Source organism: Thalassophryne amazonica, chromosome 13 (assembly GCF_902500255.1).
Source record: "Thalassophryne amazonica chromosome 13, fThaAma1.1, whole genome shotgun sequence".
Classification (NCBI taxonomy): domain Eukaryota; kingdom Metazoa; phylum Chordata; class Actinopteri; order Batrachoidiformes; family Batrachoididae; genus Thalassophryne; species Thalassophryne amazonica.
The window spans coordinates 61,807,829-61,827,967 of record NC_047115.1 but is presented as its reverse complement, the minus strand read 5'-3'; the positions used below and the strand labels follow the sequence as shown (position 1 = coordinate 61,827,967).

The following is a 20,139-nucleotide window of genomic DNA, read 5'->3' as shown; positions in this document are numbered from 1 at the left end:
CATACACAAATACAAACAGTAAATGTTTTTAACCCCCCAAAGGTGGAACATGTAATATTAGAGGAGCACGGCGTGCACAAACACAGCGTCATGGCACAAGGCAAAACGGAGTAATTTTAACATTTTATTTTTTCTTTGTGGTTCATGGGATAATTTGGAGTGTGCGCATGAAAATCCCACATTGAGAGGTTGACATCACACTGCTGTAAAGCGGTATTGGGTCAAGAAGTATCAGAGGCATTTTATATGATTGCAAGTATGGGTAAATGAATACGCGATCAGGCTGATACCTGATACTGGTATTGAGATCGGTGCATCCCTAATACATATAGCGAGTTTTGTCCATTTCATACATATAGCAGATTTTGATTTAAATGGACAAAATCCGCTGGTCCATCTGAATTAATTATATGCAAATTTTTACTGTATATACACCAAAATTTTAATAAAGACCTCAATTTGGCCACATTTCCAGATGTGATCATTCATTCACTTTCTATACCCACTTACTCCAACAAGAGTCATCAGGAGATGACATATCCCCCCAGTCCCCATAAATCAGTAATACAAACTGCTGGGCCGGGTTCTAACTAGAACCATTTTAGTACCAGGTAAATTATGTGATCGTGACTCACGGCGGGGGGTCCGGGAGGCCCCGGCGTGGGTCAAGGGGCAGAGCCACATCAAGCTATAGGGTTTTATGCTTTTAAAACTTTATTAGCAAGCCCTACTTTAACAAATTTTGAGTGGTTTTAGATGCATTGAAAGAAAGAATAGCCAAAAAAAAAAGAGAAAAAAATTATGTTGTAATAACTGTAATACCAAAGTTATTATTTTTTTTTTTTTACATGTTTCTGTCAAAGTCTAAGTTAATAAAATAAATAATGTTGAAAAGGTTAAAAACACATTAATATTAGATGGGTGTATAGCATTTGCTCTGTTCTTCAAAAATGAGACATTGTACCTTTGTGAAGCAGTGTGAAGAGTTTTTCTGTCATGACAGTTTTTTTCCAACATGTTTCAGTGGGATACCATTATTATTATTATTTTAAACAATGTAACCTCTAATTGCCTTGTTTGAACAAGAGCTGAACATTGTTCAACAAATTGATTTGATTGTCAGTTTTTCACTTTCACTGAGGCTCGTCGCCCACTCCTCTTCTCTCTCTCTCCAGAAGCATCTCTGGATTATGAAACATTTTTCTGGAGGATTTTTTTTCCTTTAAGTCAGAGCAGAGTGTGTCTATCCGCTCTTATCTCTGCTTTCAGCATTCTGCGGCTTCACAGTGTTGAAAGCACCTGACTGCAGCTCTCTCTATTTGTGCTTAGATACGAACAAAATGAGAAATATACTTATTTCTTTAATTATTTGGTTGAAATTGTAAAATAAAACAAAAGTATGACTCTACAAGCTCGAAATGTGATCGAATTGGCACATTTTTTTCAGCAAAATTTCAGTTCATTTTTTTGGAAAATCCATGGTGGGCAGGACAACCAATTTAAACACGGAGCCAGGCAAAAATTTGCTGTACTGGGCGGTACCGCCCAGCACTGCCCACCGTAGCTAGAACTCTGCTGTCGGGGATCACCCAAGTACACCCTTATGTTAAATATGAATAAAATTGGTCAGCAGGTTCTTGAGATATCATGCTAAAAACGGACTGAAGGACAGACATGCTGAACACTATATCCCCCCTTATTTCATACTGGGGGATAGTAAACGGTTGGGGGGGGGGGGGGGGTTAGGGCACTAGAGTCTATCCAGCAGTCACAGGGCATGAGGCAAGGTACACCCTGGACGGGATGCCAGTCTATCGCAGGGCCACATTCTTGCAGTCGGACATCTGGGAACTTCCTAGCCGGATGCGAGCCACCATCTTAGCTTGGGGGAATTGCGCGACTTTGGTAACATTGAAAGAAACACGAAAATGCCCAAAAGTTGTTGAATTCCGGGTTGTACAGCCAACCAAGATTTATCCCGAATGGCAGTTCTATATTATAGTTTTTAAATCTCGTTTTAAAACATACTTGTTTTCTTTGGTTTTTGACTAGAGGGTTGATGATTTTATTGTTTTTAAAAACTTTTATTGTTGCCAATCTATTTATTTATTGATTTATTTTATGTCATTGTACAGCGCTTTGGTCAACTTTGTTGTTTTTAAATGTGCTCTATAAATAAACTGGATTGGAACTGGATTGGATACCATCTGAGAAATGCAGGCGTGAGAAATGGCTCGCTGCAATCAACAGGGCCGCTGTAAAGACCGATGAGAGCATCAACAAAAATAAACAATGGAGTCCCAAGTCTGGTCCTGCTATCTGTGTTGTGCCCATTTCATCTCGTATGTACTTTTTGTGTTAATATTTATGAATTGCATGTTTTTGGAAGTGGGAAGAAGCCGGAGCACCCAAAGGGAGCCCAGGCGAACACAGGGAGGAAAATGCAAACTACTTACAGAAAGAACCAGGTGGGAAATGATGTGAGGACATTCTAGCTGTGAGGCAAGAGTGCTAACCACTAATCCAACATGTCGCCTGACACAGCCTTATGATTGTTAGAATTGAACTCTTATAAGCTAGGGATCTGCAACCATGGAAAGCAGTTCTTCATACCATATTTGAATTCCTCGCTCATGATGGTTCGCGTTGATGTGGACACATTATATGTGGAGTTCTGCTGTGGATAGGCAGGTGTTATGATGGGCATCAGGTGGTATCGATCAGAGGGGTTCACCTATAACAACAACACAAATAAGACTGGTTTCACTGTATGAATGAAGATTTTTCCTCAAAAGAAACACATTTGTAAACTTAACTAGCTGAAAGGGACTTCACACCAACAGCCACCAAAAAAGCAAAGGATAAGTCACATACATATGAAGGCTACCCAAAACACAGCCTCTAAATTACTTGTTTGTGGACTGTCTTTGTGTAACTGTTTGTACTACTTGAGGCATATCATCCAAATTGTGTTTAGAATCACAGATCACATTTGTGCCCCTCTCCTGTATCTGAGAACAAACAAAATCCCAGCACAAAAACCATACTGTAATTCAACTCAATATACACACGCACACTCGAAACGTATTATCCTGTTCACCACTACAGATTATGTTCCTGAATTTTGTGTATACATACACACATACATACACATACATACACATACATATACATACTTGGGACTCCGACGAGGGCGGTCGCATCTCCTCCACTCTCCCTTATCTCTCTGCTTTAACCTTCTAGTCCCTACTTCACCAGACTTGTGAATTCCTCAAAACTATATTGGATTCTGGATCTATTGGACTACTATTGGATTAACCATGGAATTGATCAGCTGGTCTCTGAACGCTATTGACACCATTTTTTCTACAAGAAGGTCAGGACCGGGGGATCCTGCCTGCCCAGATGGAACGTATCCTGCGGGCTATGTCCTCAACTCCTGGAGTTCCTGGCGTGTGGCATGCTTGGCGCCTTTCTCTGTGGAGGACGTCGAGGACCTATTCATTTTTGGTCTTATGGTAACAGGGCTGGTACTTTTTGGCTTATGTGCTGCCCTGATCTATCAGAAAATTTGCAAGACGGCGGCATCTAGAACCACGGGCCCTCGCTTGTCCGTCATGATTAACGAGGTTGGCAAGGCAGTGCATTCTCAGACTGCAAATTGGATGACACCCTGGAGCTGATGCGTGCCTTGCAGTTGAAGCTGAAGGTTTCGGAGGCCGGTGAATATTCTTAATTCAAAGTTAGGAATATTCTTAATTTATAATTGGGATTTGGCTGAGTGTGGGGAACTATAAAAAGTGTTTTTCACTGCTCGGCTGCAACACTACAGGCTATCTAGCATCAAGGTCAATTGCCCACTGTTTTTCCTCCAGTGGAATTTATCCAGGCTCTGGTGAGATTATTTGGCTCCATTCTTATCTCAACCCACAAGGACAACAAACTGACAGACTTACACATGGACCAAAGCATGCTCCAGCTCCTCTTATCACTCTCTGCCCCTCCCTCCCTGCGGCAGGCCTCGTCCTCTCTCAAGCTTGCCTGGCGGCGCGACTTATAGTTACAGCGGCCTTCACCCACTTTGCCTCCATTTGGATGATGGACTGCTTCAAGTTTAGTGCACATAAACAATGTCAAATGTATATGTGTTGTCTTTAATTTTGATGTGTGCCATTATTACGGTAAACAAGTAATAATTGTGGATTAATTGCCCTTTTTTGGGATCAATAAAGTTGTCCGAGTCTACATACATATACACACACACACACGCACACACGCGCGCACACGCACACACACACCCCCCCCCTTTGGGCACCCCAGATAACTTTCCTTTATAAATCACTGGTTGCCTGGATCAGAAATTTCAGTTAAATATATCATATAACAGACAAACAGTGATGTTTGAGAAGTGAAATGAAGTTTCTAGTATTTACAGAAAGTGCACAATTATTTAAACAAAATTGGGCAGGTGCATAAATTTGGGCACCCTTATTTTATTGATTTGAATACATTTAGCACTAATTACTGGAACACAAAATTGGTTTAGTAAGCTCATTGACCCTTGACCTCCTTACACAGCTGAATCCAATCATGAGAAAAGGTATTTATTGTGGCCATTTGCAAATGTTCCCCCCTCTTTGCATCTCTTCTAATGAGTGGCAACATGGGAGCCTCTAAACAACTCTCAAATGACCTGAAAAAGATTGCTCAACATCATGGTTTAGGGGAAGCATACAAAAAGCTACCTCAGAGACTTCAGCTGTCAGTTTCCACTGTGAGGAAATGGAAGACCACAGGCACAGTACTAGTTAAGGCCCGAAGTGGCAGGCCAAGAAAAATCTCATAAGCTGAAATGAAGGCTGGCGAGAACAGTTATAGTCAACCCACAGACCTGCTCCAAAGACCTACATGATCTTGCTGCAGATAGTGTCTCTGTGCAAAGTTCAACTGTACAGCACACTTTACACAAGGAGATGCTGTATGATGCTGTAATGCTGAGGAAGCCTTTTCTGAGTACACGCCACAAACAGAGTCACTTGCGGCATGCGAAAGCACATTTAGACAAGCCAGCTCATTTTGGAATAAGGTGTTGTGGACTGATAAAACTGAAATTGCGTTATTTAGATATAACAAGGGGCGGTATGCATGGCTGAAAAAGAACAGTATTCCAAGAAAAACACTTGCTACCTACAGTAAAATTTGGAGGTGGTTCCATCATGCTGTGGGGCTGTGTGGTCAGTGCAGGTACTGGGAAATGTTGTTACAGTTGAGGGTCACATGGATTCCAGTCAATATCAGCAGATTCTTGAGATCAATGTTCATGAATCAGTGACAAAGTTGAAGTTGTGCTGGGGCTGGATCTTTTAACAAGACAATGACCCTAAACACTGCTCAAAATACACTAAGGCATTCATGCAGAGGAACAAGTACAACATTCATGCAAAAGGACGATCTATTAAATATTGATGTATTTTTCTGTTGGGGTGCCCAAATTTCTGCACCTTCCTAATTTTGTTTAAGGAATTATTGCACACTTTCTGTAAATCCTGGAAACTTCATTTCACTTCTCAAATATTACTGTTTGTCTGCTATATGATATATTTAACTGAAATTGCTGATCCAAATAACCAATGATTTATAAAGGAAAATCAAGGAAATCATCAGGGGTGCCCAAACTTTTACATACAACTGTGTGTGTGTGTATATATATATATATATATATATAAATATAAAAGCCCTGCACAGGAGGGAAGAAATAAAAAAAAACAAAAACCCCTGTCAAAAACAAAAACTGGTTCATCAGAAACACCTTTTACGCTGTACAAAGAATTTAAGTAAAACTCTAAGGGCACAAAAAAGGCCCAAACAAGACTTTTCTCCCCACAAGCTCAGTCAGGAAGCTTCATCAATCCACCAGTAATTACTGGAACTACAATGTGCCCCCTATGGAAACAACTGGGCTTTAAAAACAAAACATTTTATTACTCAAGTTAATCTTTGTCACACTGCAAGTCAATGGGAGAAGTATATGTAAACCTTAAGAAGCTACAATGAAATACAACTCTTCAGTTGACTACTTTTATTCCCAACAAATCAGTCAAAGACACATGAAGTGATAGAAATGACAGACACCTATGCACTTTCCAAATCATCTCAAAACATTGTCACCCAACTTACAACAAATGTAGGTTGGATCACAGTCCTTGTGCCTGCACATAAATACACAAACTACAGTCAAAAACATTTTACATATATGGTAATAATTCACAGATTTCATACTCACCCTAGGATCCCACACAGGTAAATTCAGATTACTGTCCTCAGGCTGTTTCAATAACACAGGATTTGGCCATTCCCTGCAGGAAGGCAGATTAAAAACAACAAAAAAACCACAACAATTAATCCTGCAGCATAACAGTGTTAAATAAAGCAGTGAAATACTGCCTCCAAGTGGGAAATAAGGGCTACATTCTCACCATTTGGAAAAAACCAAGAAAAACTTGTGGACCAGAGTGGCAGCTACAGCATTGGGATAGAGCTGGCAGGTCCTGGCCACTAGCATGGCCCACGATACTCCACCCAGAAAACCCAGCATGTTGGAGTAGATCCCACGACCTGTCGGCACATGTTGCATAACCAAACAGCACTACCTCAAAAACCAATTGGATGCATCAACAGACTGTATACAGTTGTGTAACTGCACACCTTTAGGTCATGTCTGACATACACTTCTAGTTCTTAAATTTTTTTGTTTGTTTTATGTATGCAAGGAAAATGCACAATGACTCAGACATAATATGTACAGACAAAAATCACATCTACGGTCTCCTTTTCCTGTGCAATAAAAGCCGTGTATCCTCTACATGAACATATGCGAGAATAAGAGGTGGTGTCCCTGAGAGAGAAAAGTCACTCCATGTTTCTGTCTACTCCAGTGGTGTCCAAAGTGTTCCAGAAACTGCCAAAAGGGTGGAGGTTTTGTTTGCAGCCACTGACTCCAGGTGATTGTGCTGATTAACAACATTTGAAGCAGATGGGATGAGTTCATTAGTGAAATCACCTGCTGGAGTCAGTGGCTGCAAACAAAACCTGCACCCTCTTGGCCCTTTCTGAAACACTTTGGGCACCACTGGTCTACTCCAACCTGTGTCTTACACTGATGTTATCTTCTACAGCTTACGTGTGGTTGAAACAAGCAGGAGAATTCCTGAGCCTTTAAGATTATGATGGGCAGTTCACAAAAAGATCATGTATCTATCTATACACACATAGACAGGTATCCCACTGCAACAGTGTGACAACCACACAGGCTCACGCTTTACACACTTCACAAGTTAACAGACTCTTGAATTCATGTAAAGCTTCACGAGTTAATAAATATTGTCAATACAGGAACAGATGAATACAGAAATCTTACTTGATGAAAACTTGTGGAAACGTCAAATCTCTCAACATTTAACACCTAATATCCACTTACGTTTGGCCCACAGTTTGATGGCTCTCAGTGTTAGTCTGAAGTTTTCCTTGTTTGGCACCAGGTATAAAATTTCATCAGTCACCCGACAGCCTGTTTTGAGACAAATCAAACTTTTAAAGGTTTGTCCATTATTTGAATCAATTTACAAGTTAAATTCCCAACCGGCCTAAATTTGCAATTAGACACGCTCAGATTTCAGACAAAAACATTTTAGTGATATTTCTATAATGCTGCAATATTACATAGCATGGGTCTCAAAACAGTTCCACAAAGGTCTGAAAGGGTGGGGCGGAGGGTTTCATCCTTACTGATCATATGTACAGGTGATTTCACAGATTACATCCATCTCAAGGTGACTGCAATGAAAGAAATCAACCAGTCCAATTTGTGGATGCAATAAATCCCTGCACTCCTCTAAACCATAACAGAAGTAGTATGAGTGTATACACGATTATTTTAACAAAACCCAACTGAGGAGTGGGAAAAAAGTACTAAAAGAAAAATTCCTTGCATACAAAAAACTTAATTTAAATTACACCTTTAAGATGCCCGTTTGCTCACTGGTGAACAGCCTGAAAAAACATCACACTTCCGAATACAGAACAACTCACTTTACTTTTTAAACCAATACCTCACTTATCAAAAGCAAGGACAAAGTGGTCCACCTTGAATGCTGAAAAACACGCAACAGCAGCATCCTTTTCCCACCACAGGAAAAGTACATTACAGGGTTCTAGCTAGGATCAAATTTTAGTGTAGTGGTAATGTCAAGGGAGCAAAGGGACCGGGGGAGTTGAAAATTCAAGGTAAAAAATGGCCATTCTAGGGGTACCCAGAGGGGAAAAGCCAGGTACGACAGCCCAAGTCCCTTCATCATGTCCAGAAGGCTGGGAAAGTTTGTTGAGTGGGCAATCTCATTCTGGGTTAGCCAGTACATGGCCCTCAGTGAGGCAGTCGGAGTCTGTGGACATTTTTAAGTCAAGACTTAAAACCTATTTTTATTCTCTTTCTTATGAGTAGTTTTTTTATGTTTTATTCTTTTACTTCTGTTTTTAATTATTAGTTATTTGAATTTTCTTATTTTTATTTATTTATTTTATTATGTTTAACTGTGTGAGTGAGTGAGGTGCCTCATGGCTTTTGTTGTAATTTGGCGCTTTATAAGCTGATTAAGTTGAAATTGAACAACATTTTATTGAGTCTTAAATAAATATGAAATTGGTTACTGGATCCTTAAACTCTGGACATAAACTCTACATGGCGGCTCCTTGATCTCTGGACATAAACAGAAAGAAAATCTGTTAGTTTTTGTCAAAAGCATTTCCTTTCAGACATTATTGGCATGTATGTCTTTCCATACCTATGAGCTGAGCTGCAAGAATGCAGGACATCTCATTTTGGAAGGAAAAAACATTTTAGTCGATCATAGTTTATTGTCTGTATTGCAACGTTTGTATGAGGTGTTATTTTATTTAAAGCGGCGATTCGTTTTGAAGTTATTAATTCCGAGCGGACTCTCTCAGCAGAGAGCTGCGCAGCGTTTAAAGCTGTGACAACGGAACGTAGGACGATTCTCGTTTCTCGCCTGCAACAAGAGTCCCAGTTAGTGACTTTAATCCACACAAAAGTGACTCATGATATTTTAATGGCTTTCAGAGGGGTTAAGAAGCAGACTTACCGCTTCTGAAGAGCAGCGAATCAAAGAGCCACGAGCCATTGAATCGAAGCATTGCTTCGATTCACGCTTCAAACTGGAGTCGCGCTGCAGAAACGGTCAATTACAGACACTGTACTGAAAATCGTAACGGTCCAAAATTATAGCGTAAAGGGCCGTAATGCAAGTTTACGCTAGCTAGAACCCTGCATTACTAATTTATTCATTCATGCACAGATCTTTAGTCACAACATTTCTACTGATCTTGTGTTGTGCCTTTTATTGTCTTGTTAGAATGCTCATAGCAGATGGTCATCCAACTGAGTCTGGTCTGCTTGAGGTTTCTTCCTGTAAAATTAATTAGTGCTGAGGCAGTTCTTTCGTACCACCATTACCAATATGCTTGCTCATGTGCTGTGTGAGATATAGGCCTTATTTGCATGTCATGCTTTGAAGCGAGTTATGTTTCAGTGCTGTAATAAAAAAGGTGAACTGATACACATATACTGTATCCAGTGGTAAAAGGGCTCCAACTTCATGTAGCAGCCAAGGTGAAGTCCTCTTGTGCTGCGAGCTGCACAAATCGCTGTGCAAGTGGAAAATTCACATTTTATGTGCAAGTCTCATTTACTTTGGTTTGAAACTCAACATGGAGAAGCTTCTGGATTATTCCAATTTCTGATCATTGCAACGCTTTCATTACAGGGTTATACCTACCACGTCATGTTGCCGTCAGTGCCTAGGATACTTAACCCGTTTATGCCCAGATTTTTTTTTTTAAAGTGGAAAAAGCTGCATTAGTACCTTTGAGATTTTTTTTATTGCGAGTAGAAAATGACAGTGATACACTTCAGCAACAATTGTTGCCAGTGGGGCAAAACGGGTTAATTTGCAGAGGGGTAAAGCAGTTTAAAAGGTTAAAGTTAAATAAAAATAAAAAATAAAAAAACAACAACAAAAAAAAACAACAACCCTGTTATAGTAAAGCAAATAATAATGATAATAAAATGAAACAGTAACACAAATCTTACACTATTTGAAAACTTGACACTTGTAGAATTCTGACACAATTCAATGTCTCATTGTGTGCACACATATAATTCCTAATTTGACCGAAAAATAAACTGGCTTGACCTCATCTGTGAATGCCAAACCTAGTTACAAATGGTATATCTCAAATAGACAGGTCTATGGCAACATTGAGTAGCAGAATACCTCATGTGCGTAACAACTGCAGCACTAAGTAGTAACATTGTCAATGGATTAAGGTTTGTGTACAAATGTTAATCATCAGTTCAGAGGCTAAATTAATATTTGTAAGACGTAGTTGTTAGAGCACTGTTTACACTGTGTAGAGGTACATTTGCTGGCAAAACATCCAGCTACTGTATAGCCATTGTACAAGTAAATGCAATTTGACACAGCTGTCAATCATTTATCATTGTACATTCGCATTTATACAGCTGCATAGTCATTGGGAAAAATGACCTGCCTTTTCAAAGGCTTGAGGGCTAAAGGGACATGTTTGACAATGTTGATAAAGCAGGTTTATTTTTATCACTTTCAAACACAAATATATGAATCCTTTTTACAAAAAATTACACGTACATATTGACATCAAAAAGTATTTTTGTTTCCTATTTGCAGTAGGGCTTTAAAAGTCATTGTTGAACATGGCGTCATCCAAGAATCAACATAGACTTCTCCACTGTATACTATCCCATAGAAACAATGGAAAGTACCATTAAGGCTACGGATACACCGGATGTCAAGGTTTCTCAGGATGGAGTCTCCCCTCAGGTCCAAGTTGTCTGGAATAGACTGCAAGGCCAGTCTGGCAAAAAGTAGATCAATCTAAGAGAGAGTGAGAGAGAACACTTCATTGCATCATTAATTTAATGTTTTAATTTAATAGGGCAGCAGGATCAATCCAATTAAGATTAAACACAGGCATCAAAATGATTTACCTCAATCCCGTCAAATTTAAATTTTATCACGGGTACAAAAGCATCCTCAACAGCCTAGAAAAAAAAGCACAAAAACAAGACATTATCACCAACAAATCTAGCGTAAGAAGACAGAAGATTAAAAGGTCTAGAATTAACATGCAATTAACACTAGATGAAACAACAGAGCAACAAGAAAGTTCTAGACAGCAGCAAATTCCAGCCATCTTAACTGAAGAATAAAATTGCCAGATAATACGTTCATGCATGCTACCCTTCAGCAATATTCCCATTGTAGAGCCTTTGAAAAGAACTTATATTTTCTGGACTATAAATCACAATTTATTTGACTTGTTTTACTTGTCTTGTGCCTTGTATTTTGAAATGACAAATGAAAAAATTAAATAAAAATGCTACATTATTTTCTATGGCTACAAGATAATGCTGTGTTGCTGCATTTTATATTATGTATTTGACTGTATGATCTTTTATATATGTTCACCACTGTGAAGCACTATGAGACGACTATCTGTGTAAAGCACTATACAAATAAACTTTACTTACTGTGTACACGTGACAAGCTGTTCCTGTATACTGATCTGAAAGAGGTACAGTGATACTACTCCGCATGCTCCCTTGTTTGGACAGTAATGAACAGGACACTTAGGCCAAGGTAAGGCTAAGTATTATGTTTTAAAAAATGTATAGGAGCTTTATTAATTAATTACATTTAGTGAGGTAAACACACTTTTAGCTTTGAACTCACACTTTCACCTGTTTAGTAGCCACAAGAAGCAGTTTTCTTTTGAGTTCTTTCAGCCTGGTACAAAACTAAGACAACATAAAAGTACTCATGACTAAGTGTCTCTGTACACGTGCGCTAATAATTAGTGATCTCTGATGTATTTTATTCCTCTCAATCTGAGTGTTAGCAGGTACATTTCCGGAAAACATTTCACTCTGCAATTCTCATCATTTTTCAGTGTGTGATGTTCTTATTAGCAAAACAGAAACATCCCGATGGCTAACAGACAGAGGGAAAGGAACCTGCTCCTTCCAAAAACAAAGCTTCTGAGCTACCATTCCAAAGTGATGGCTCGGATTTACAGAGAGAAGACGATGTGTCACCCTGAAACTCTTAACTTTTTCAGAGTGTCGGATTTTGGAGCCTAAAGTGTGGTGACGCACTGTTTGTGTGGATGCTTGTTTACTGAAGCTGTGGACATGTATGTCGGGACATCTGCCTGTTTTTAACAGACTTCCTGGACATAGAGATGGATTTGTTACAATGGAAAAACTCAGAATACATTATTTCCAGGAATTAATGGGCATTATTTAACATGCCATGATTGTGAGAGAGGCAAAGCTGGAGCCAGCTTCACACGCGCGTGCCTCTTGTTTGTGTGGAGTTCACATTTGGAAAACAATACAGTGAGTCTGGAATGTTCAGGATTTTACCCCTTTTGTGTTTTGTGGCAATCTTTTTTTTTTGCTTTGAGTAGCTGGAGTGTGTGTGTGTGTGTGTGTGTGTGTGTTGCTGCTCCTCTCAGCTCGCTGCGAAAAAGGAATGTTTCTAAGACTGGTTTTCCCCCAGCAGCAAATGTATGTTTTTTAGATTTTATTGATAACAACACTCATAATTAATTGTACACAAAGCTGAACCTGAAGCAGAGATGGTTACTGACAGGCTGGGTTTATGACTCATGGCAGTGCAGGTGCACAGACACCTTCTCAGAGCTGTAGCTTTTACAGTGACTGCATCAAAATGAACAGTTTTCACTTAAAAAGGAGTCATCATAACATAACATCACATTTATGTAAATTTGGAATTAATCTGTGCCTCAGTTCTTAACATTATCAACTACATTCCATTGAAGCGCATGCTGGGACCCTTCTAGTAGCTACGACACCTGTCGGAAACACCCGAGTACTCACAAGTACTTTGTTTTCGGACGTCTCCATAGCTCTTTGCTGGAAATGCCTTATACTTTGAAACCGGTCACAAAAGTGCACAAAGTAATCCCGGTGGATCATTGGATGGCCACTAACAGCCTAAATCTAAACTGTTATGATTTTGGTGTGACATGTCCTTTAATTAGCCCAGCAGCCGGTCTGCTCTGTGTCAGCCTGATCTGTCAGATCTCAGAAGCTAAGCAGTGCAGGATCTAGTTAGTACTTGGATGGGAGACCTCTTTGAAACACCAGCGGCTGTGTGTGTTTCTCCAGGTAACATTGGAGTTGCGTCAGGGAGGGCATCCAGCGTAAAACTTGTGCCAAATACCAGTGCAGATCTGGCAGTATCCGCTGTGGCGACCCCGAACAAAAACAACGGGAGCAGTCGAATGGACAACAAGATGTCCTTTAATTAGCCCATTAGCTTCTGTTCACTAAGGCAGTGTTTGCAGTATAAATAAATGCTGCTTGGATTAAATCCATTGAAGCAATATGAAAAATGTGACTTAACTCCAGTGCGACTTAATAGTCTGAAAAAATTTCAATATCAACTAATTTGAAGAAATACTCACTCTCAAGTCTTTGATCTCTTCATGGTGTTTCAATTTCTCAAAAAAAGACTGGAAAAAGTCACTTCTCTCTACATGGCGTGGAGCCACACATAAAGCATCAATATCAGCTCCTGCAAGAAAACAGTTAACTTCACCAGTCTTGTAGCAGATGCATGTAGTTAAATAATCAAACACATTCTGATAAGTTACTAATATAGTTTTTACTCTGTCCTCTTGTACCTCTGTCCTGCACGTTCTAATTCAACCTTCTGAGCTCATGACTAATAACTGTCAAAAAAAAAAAAAAAAAAAAAAAATCTGATTGAACTGGTGATTATCTCTGGATATCTGATTTAGCTTATTGCGCATTAGTAAAGGAGGAAGAAATGGTAAACAGTTGATTAGAAATACCATTAGCTCTCAGCTGTATTGTATTATATTGCACTGATAACTAAGGGTGTAACAATACATGTATTTGTATTGAACTGTTTCGGTAGGGGGACGTTTGGTTCGGTACAGGGCTGTGCACGGGTGGGTTCACCTTGCGTGTGTTTACCGTAAGTTCTGGACTATAGAGCGCACCTGAATATTAGACGCACCCACCAATTTTAAAAAGAAATTGTACATAAATACGCCACACTTGTGTATAAGCCGCAGACATAACATGAGATATTTACACAAAGATTTTTTTTTTTTTACTTTTAATTAAATACATACTGTAAATGCTTTTTTCCCCCCCTAAGTATTACACGAAAATATTGACGAGCACGTCATTCACCACGCGCGCACGGTGTCCCTGCGCCACATGGAGAACTGAATAATTTCATTTTCTCTTAAAATTTCATCACATGTGCAGCTAAGATTGCACAGAGTTTGCGGTAAATGAGACGTTATTGAGGCGCTGTGACTTTTTCGACTTGTTGCGCCAAGACAGAGAACCGATGGGGAAGGAGGGGGGAGAAGTCTCCGCTCCGCTAACTGATCTGAAGGCGCAAAGAGCCACAGAATGACTTTTCTTCACTAAAACGCAAGGATAAGATCTTATATTTAGTGAATTCACACCGCATGAGGAGCACAGCTTTCAGGAAATCAACTGACGCATCAGTTGACATATCTGTTTATTTGAGAACATTTTATTTAACTTATTACCAGGCAGCACTTTGCAATTATTTTATTTTCTTGTTTGTATGTTACAATAAACTGGGGGGGGGGTTAGAAATACACCACTACACATACCTTTTGTGTGTACTCCAAGACGGTATGAACCAAATGTAAATATCTTGCCCCCAACACAACTTATAGCAGATGGAGGAAGATTCTGCAGAGAAGAATGCAGAGCTATGTTAGTGTGACATTTACCTCATACTGACAAAAGAAGGCTAGGTTTTCAAATGATTCAGAGTCACTGTTCAATACTCAAAATATGACATGATGACAACACACCTTTAATTCAGAGATCTCTGCAATCCATTCTTTAACAAAGTTATTCAGCTTTCCAAGAACTGCAAGCCTGAAAGATGACAAATTGTATTTTATGCATTTCATTTTAAGACCACAACCTTCACCGTGGCTGAAGGATTAATAATTTCATTAACAAAATTGCAATTCTAAAATCACTACTATAATTTTAATTCAGCTCCAACTTGTTGTATCAATCTATATTACAAAACAATGAGAGAAAATATATTTTCCAGACCAGGGAAATCACTAGGTTTTAAGGACAGGGGAGGCTTAGCCCCCAGGAGATGTACAGGATGTGACAGAATGTAGTGAGCCAGCACAAAATTTCACAAACGGCTAACAAAAATTGAGAAGCAGCTTTTCCACTTTTTTGGACAAATTTAACAGAGATACTTCACTATATATGTTTTAGGCCACCACTAGATTTTTAACAGAGCACAACATACACACAAGAAGTAAACAAGAAACAGATGTTTAAGTATGCTTTTGAGTTTAAATGGCAATATTTTCTACTTTTTTTTTTGGGGGGGGGGGGGCAGGAGTGGACTGTGAGAGGCAGAAAAATAGTGGCAAGGACTACATATGTGGCAGTAAGCATACAGTAAGCAACCATGGTATGCTAATTCCTAAGGCATTTCGGGATGAGGTCCACCGAAACTGCCCTACCCAAAATAAAATGGGTTTAGTTACGGTGGGAATAATTGGTAGAGGCTTTGAGCGCAGTTTCTCCCCATCATTCTGACATGCATTGATCGTTAATGTCAGTAGCTGTTTACATTTATTGAAATGTCATGTGCCTGGCCAATGTGCAGTCAAAGAGCATGCGCTGCCATTAACAAAGAGGGCAAAAAAGTTATTAAATTGTTCTAACTTAATTAATATTATTTTAATTAAAAAGCAAACTAATAACAGGTAGGTACGGCATTTATGGTCCGTGTAAGCCCATTGTACTGACTGCCCTTGGTACTTCCACATTCACCCAACATGTATGCTGTAATGCACATCCGATACACATCTGGGTACTTCTTGCCCTCTTTAGTAATGGTGGCCGTGCCCCCATGTAGGCATGGCAGTGTTACTCAGACTCAGACTCACTTTTATTGTCACTCGACCCTTACAGGCAGAACGAAATGCAGTTTCTCCAGGTCTTACATTAGTGGTATAGGGTATGCGCACTCCAGCTTTGCTATACCCAACTCTATGATGGAAACTGACATATTAATGATCATATAAGTTAATAATGACAAGCTATTATTTATTTAAACTCATTCTGGCTACATTATATTGAATGTCTGTATTTTTTTGTAAAATAATTAATTAATAAATACCCCCCCCCCCCCCCCCCAAACACACACACACACACACACACACACACACTAAATTATTTATGTGAGATTAAAAATATTGGGGGGGGTTCAGCTACCCTAAAAGAGGCCTAATGATGCCACTGTTCCAGACTATAACGACTGAGTGGATTCTTGTCATTTGATTGGTGCTTGTATGTCACATGACATGGATTAATTCATCCCATTTGTGTTGCATTGCATTCAGAGTGCAGCTTGGTTCCATTTAGAGTGCAAATTTGGTTCCATACATTTGGTACCATTGCACTCTCACGTACACGCGCACAGGCTCGTGCACACACGCACGTGATCACACACACACACGTGTGCACATCCTCGTGCACGCGCGCGTACACGTTGCAAACGTGCTCGCGCACGCACACACAAAACCAATCCACTGTGCTGCCTGAAGGCTGTTATGGCCCAGTCACACGGCACTTAACGAAGGGTGACGAAGCCCTGACGAAACAAGAAATCTGGACTTTCATTGACTGTCGACCTTCGTGCAGCTTCGTTCCTGCAGCGGGCGCTTCGTCAGCATTTTTAAACTGTTGAAAAATTTGAACAAAGGGCAACGAAAACCTCAGTTCGTCTGTGTTTCGTTTTGCTGTCGTTCTTGACGTTTTTTTAATTGTTTGTGTAGTTTTTTTAATGTTATTGTTTAATTTGACTTCGTTGGAGCAGCTGAACGTTTTCACACAGCGCAGAAGCCAGTTTGTGAGCGCTGAGGCTGCTGCTGCGTTCATGTACCGTCGGAAATTACAGGGCAAACTCAGCCTGCTTGCTTGGATTTTTTTATCTGTGTGGGGGGGGCAGCTTCAATGGGCTCAGGCACATTACAAAGGCCAGGATTAATCTTTTGTGTGGATATAATTAATTATTTTGCCACAAGCAACTGTTGAATTTGAAACAACGAAAAAGTTGTATAATTTCCGACGGTACATGAATGCAGCATCAGCGGCAGCAGGAGCTCCTGCGTGCGCTTATTATTTTGTATTAAATATAACAATATGAGTGTAGGAATGACAATCCAGTCCTTCTGTACATGTGGCAGGCAGATGAATCAAAATGATAATATAAAGAGCTGTTCTGGAAGGAAGAATTCACGTTGTGGATCAGTGATCAGCTGGTGGAAATAACCGCACGAGTCAATGCGCGCATTAACACGTACTAATTAATTTACTGCTCTGATATATTCAATCATCTTTACACTTATTTATATTTATTCTCCCTTTTGACAGTTTTCTGTTATAAATCAATATTTATGTGACCACGGAACACTTTTTTTTTTTTTTTTTTTTTTATAAATTGGAGCGGACGGAGCACGCATTGTGTCGACAGACAGTGTGGATTCTGATGATGATGGAGATGATCCCTCTTTTGTTCTGGACAAGGAACCAGAGCAGGTGGTCCATCGACACCTCCACAGATTCTGTTTGCAGTTTCTCCAGGACTCAGGCGCTATGAGCTCCGTTCCAGCGCCGAGTGCTGGAGCAGACACACTCTGCTCCAGCAGTGGCTCCAGGCACGTTTCGTTGAGATCGTGAGCTTCGGTTTTGTTAAGTTCCTCTTTCGTCCCTTTTGTGCTCTTGCGTCGCAGACTGTTCAGTGATAAAAGCTCTTTCGTCCACCTTTTCTCAACGAATTGTAACGTTTTTTACTTTTCCCCTTCGTTCAGGAATCGACGTGTGCCGTGTGACTGGGCCATTAGCAGGAAGAGAAAACAAAAGCTGGACTCATTTATGACGTGATTTTTTTTTTTTTTTTTTTTGCTGCACTGAGGACGTATACAGTCTTATTTTTGCTCACGCACGCACAAGCACCAACAAGGTTGCATGTGTGTGTGTGTGCGCGCGGGGGACATGACTCTCCTGTGACATAATTTGAGCTGACACTGCTAATTCTTGTAAGATACAGACACACACACAAAAAATCCACTCCCCTGTAAACCGTCTGGATGCATGAAGAGCTGCTAACATGAAACGCTGATGTGATTTTTGGCTGGACTGAAGAACTACACAACGTCTTTTTTTTTTTTTTTAATGGAAGTCCAAAGTCAGTGCACAGCATCACTGGATAACACGTCACAGTGGAACACCAAAATGTCCCTTTTCTGTTATTTATAAATTAATAAAATATCAGATGACAATGATCTATTTCAGCCGTTATATAAAACAATGTTTTTACATTCTTTCAATGGTACGAATATTTCATGAGGTGAAAGCTGGAACGTACCATTCAATGAGGTGAAGCTGGGTTGAATGTCCTAAAAATCACCTCCTTCACGCATGCGCGTATGTAGTGCTCAACAAAGTCCATTTTGATTTTACCCTCAAGATTCTACTCACAACACGTATGACAGCATGAAAAATTTTCCAGAAATGTTTGCAAACTTAAAAAAAATTTAAAACCTAAGAAATCATACATATATAAGTATTCACATCCTTTGCTCAATAGTTTGGTGATGCACCTTTGACAGCAATTACAGCCTCAAATTTTCTGGAATATGATGCCACAAGCTTGGCGCACCTATCTTTAGGCAGTTTTGCCCATTCCTCCTCACAGCACCTCTCAAGCTCCGTCAGGTTAGATGGGGAGTGTCGGTGCACAGCCTTTTTCAAATCTCACCACAGATGACCAATTAGATTCAGGCCTGGGCTGTGGCTGGGCAATGCGAGGACATTCAGAGTTATCCTGAAGCCCCTCCTTTGATATCTTTGCTGTGTGCTTAGAGTCTTTGTTCTCCTGAAAAATTAACCGGTCGCCCCAGTCTGAGGTCAAGAGCGCTCTGGAGCAGGTTTTCATCCAGGATGTCTCTGTATATTGCTACATTCATCTTTCCCACAATCCTGACTAGTCTCCTAGTTCCTGCCGCTGAAAACATCCTAACAGCATGATGCTGCCTGGCATTCACATCAAAGAGTTCAATCTTTGTCTCATCAGACCAGAGAATTTTGTTTCTCATGGTCAGAGTCCTTCAGGTGCCTCCTGGCAAACTCAAGGCGCAGTGGCAAACTCCACAGTGGAATGCTGGAGCTCTGACGGCGTGACCATTGGGTTCTTGGTCACCTCCCCAACTGAGGCCCTTCTCCCCCGATCGCTCAGTTTAGACGAGTGGCCAGCTCTACGAGAAGTCCTAGTGGATCCGAACTTCTTCCATTTATGGATGATGGAGGCCACTGCGCTCATTGTGCCCTTCAAAGCAGCAAAAATGTTTCTGTACCCTTCCCCAGATTTGTGCCTTGAGACAATACTGTCTTGAAGGTCGACAAACAATTCCTTTGACTTCATACTTGGTTTGTGCTCTGACATGCACTGTCAACTGTGGGACCTTATATGTAGACAACCTTTCCAAATCATGTCCAATCAAATGAATTTATATATATATACACACACATATATATATATATATATATATACACACATACACATACATACATACATACATACATACAACCCCTGCAAAAATTATGGAATCACCGGCCTCGGAGGATGTTCATTCAGTTGTTTAATTTTGTAGAAAAAAAGCAGATCACAGACATGACACAAAACTAAAGTCATTTCAAATGGCAACCTTCTGGCTTTAAGAAACACTAAGAAATCCAGGAAAAATAATTGTGGCAGTCAGTAACGGTTACTTTTTTAGACCAAGCAGAGGGAAAAAAATATGGAATCACTCAATTCTGAGGAAAAAATTATGGAATCATGAAAAACAAAAGAACGCTCCAACACATCACTAGTATTTTGTTGCACC

The 20,139-nt window shown here is 40.0% G+C and overlaps 1 protein-coding gene across 4 annotated transcripts in view; it reads right to left on the bottom strand.

The window, feature by feature from the left end:
* Positions 1-20,139, bottom strand: part of papolg (poly(A) polymerase gamma) — a 54,255-nt gene that overhangs the window by 21,917 nt on the left and 12,199 nt on the right. For 3 of the 4 annotated variants that reach the window (XM_034184561.1, XM_034184560.1, XM_034184559.1), the window contains exons 3-11: positions 15,025-15,091; positions 14,818-14,899; positions 13,603-13,712; positions 11,099-11,152; positions 10,874-10,985; positions 7,478-7,567; positions 6,477-6,615; positions 6,284-6,356; positions 2,614-2,734 (exon numbers count right to left, since the gene is read on the bottom strand). In XM_034184561.1, the coding sequence (XP_034040452.1) occupies positions 2,614-2,734; positions 6,284-6,356; positions 6,477-6,615; positions 7,478-7,567; positions 10,874-10,985; positions 11,099-11,152; positions 13,603-13,712; positions 14,818-14,899; positions 15,025-15,091 (848 nt within the window). Of the gene's footprint in view, positions 1-2,613; positions 2,735-6,283; positions 6,357-6,472; positions 6,616-7,477; positions 7,568-10,873; positions 10,986-11,098; positions 11,153-13,602; positions 13,713-14,817; positions 14,900-15,024; positions 15,092-20,139 lie in introns of those variants that run through there. The other variant, XM_034184562.1, reaches the window with a different exon arrangement.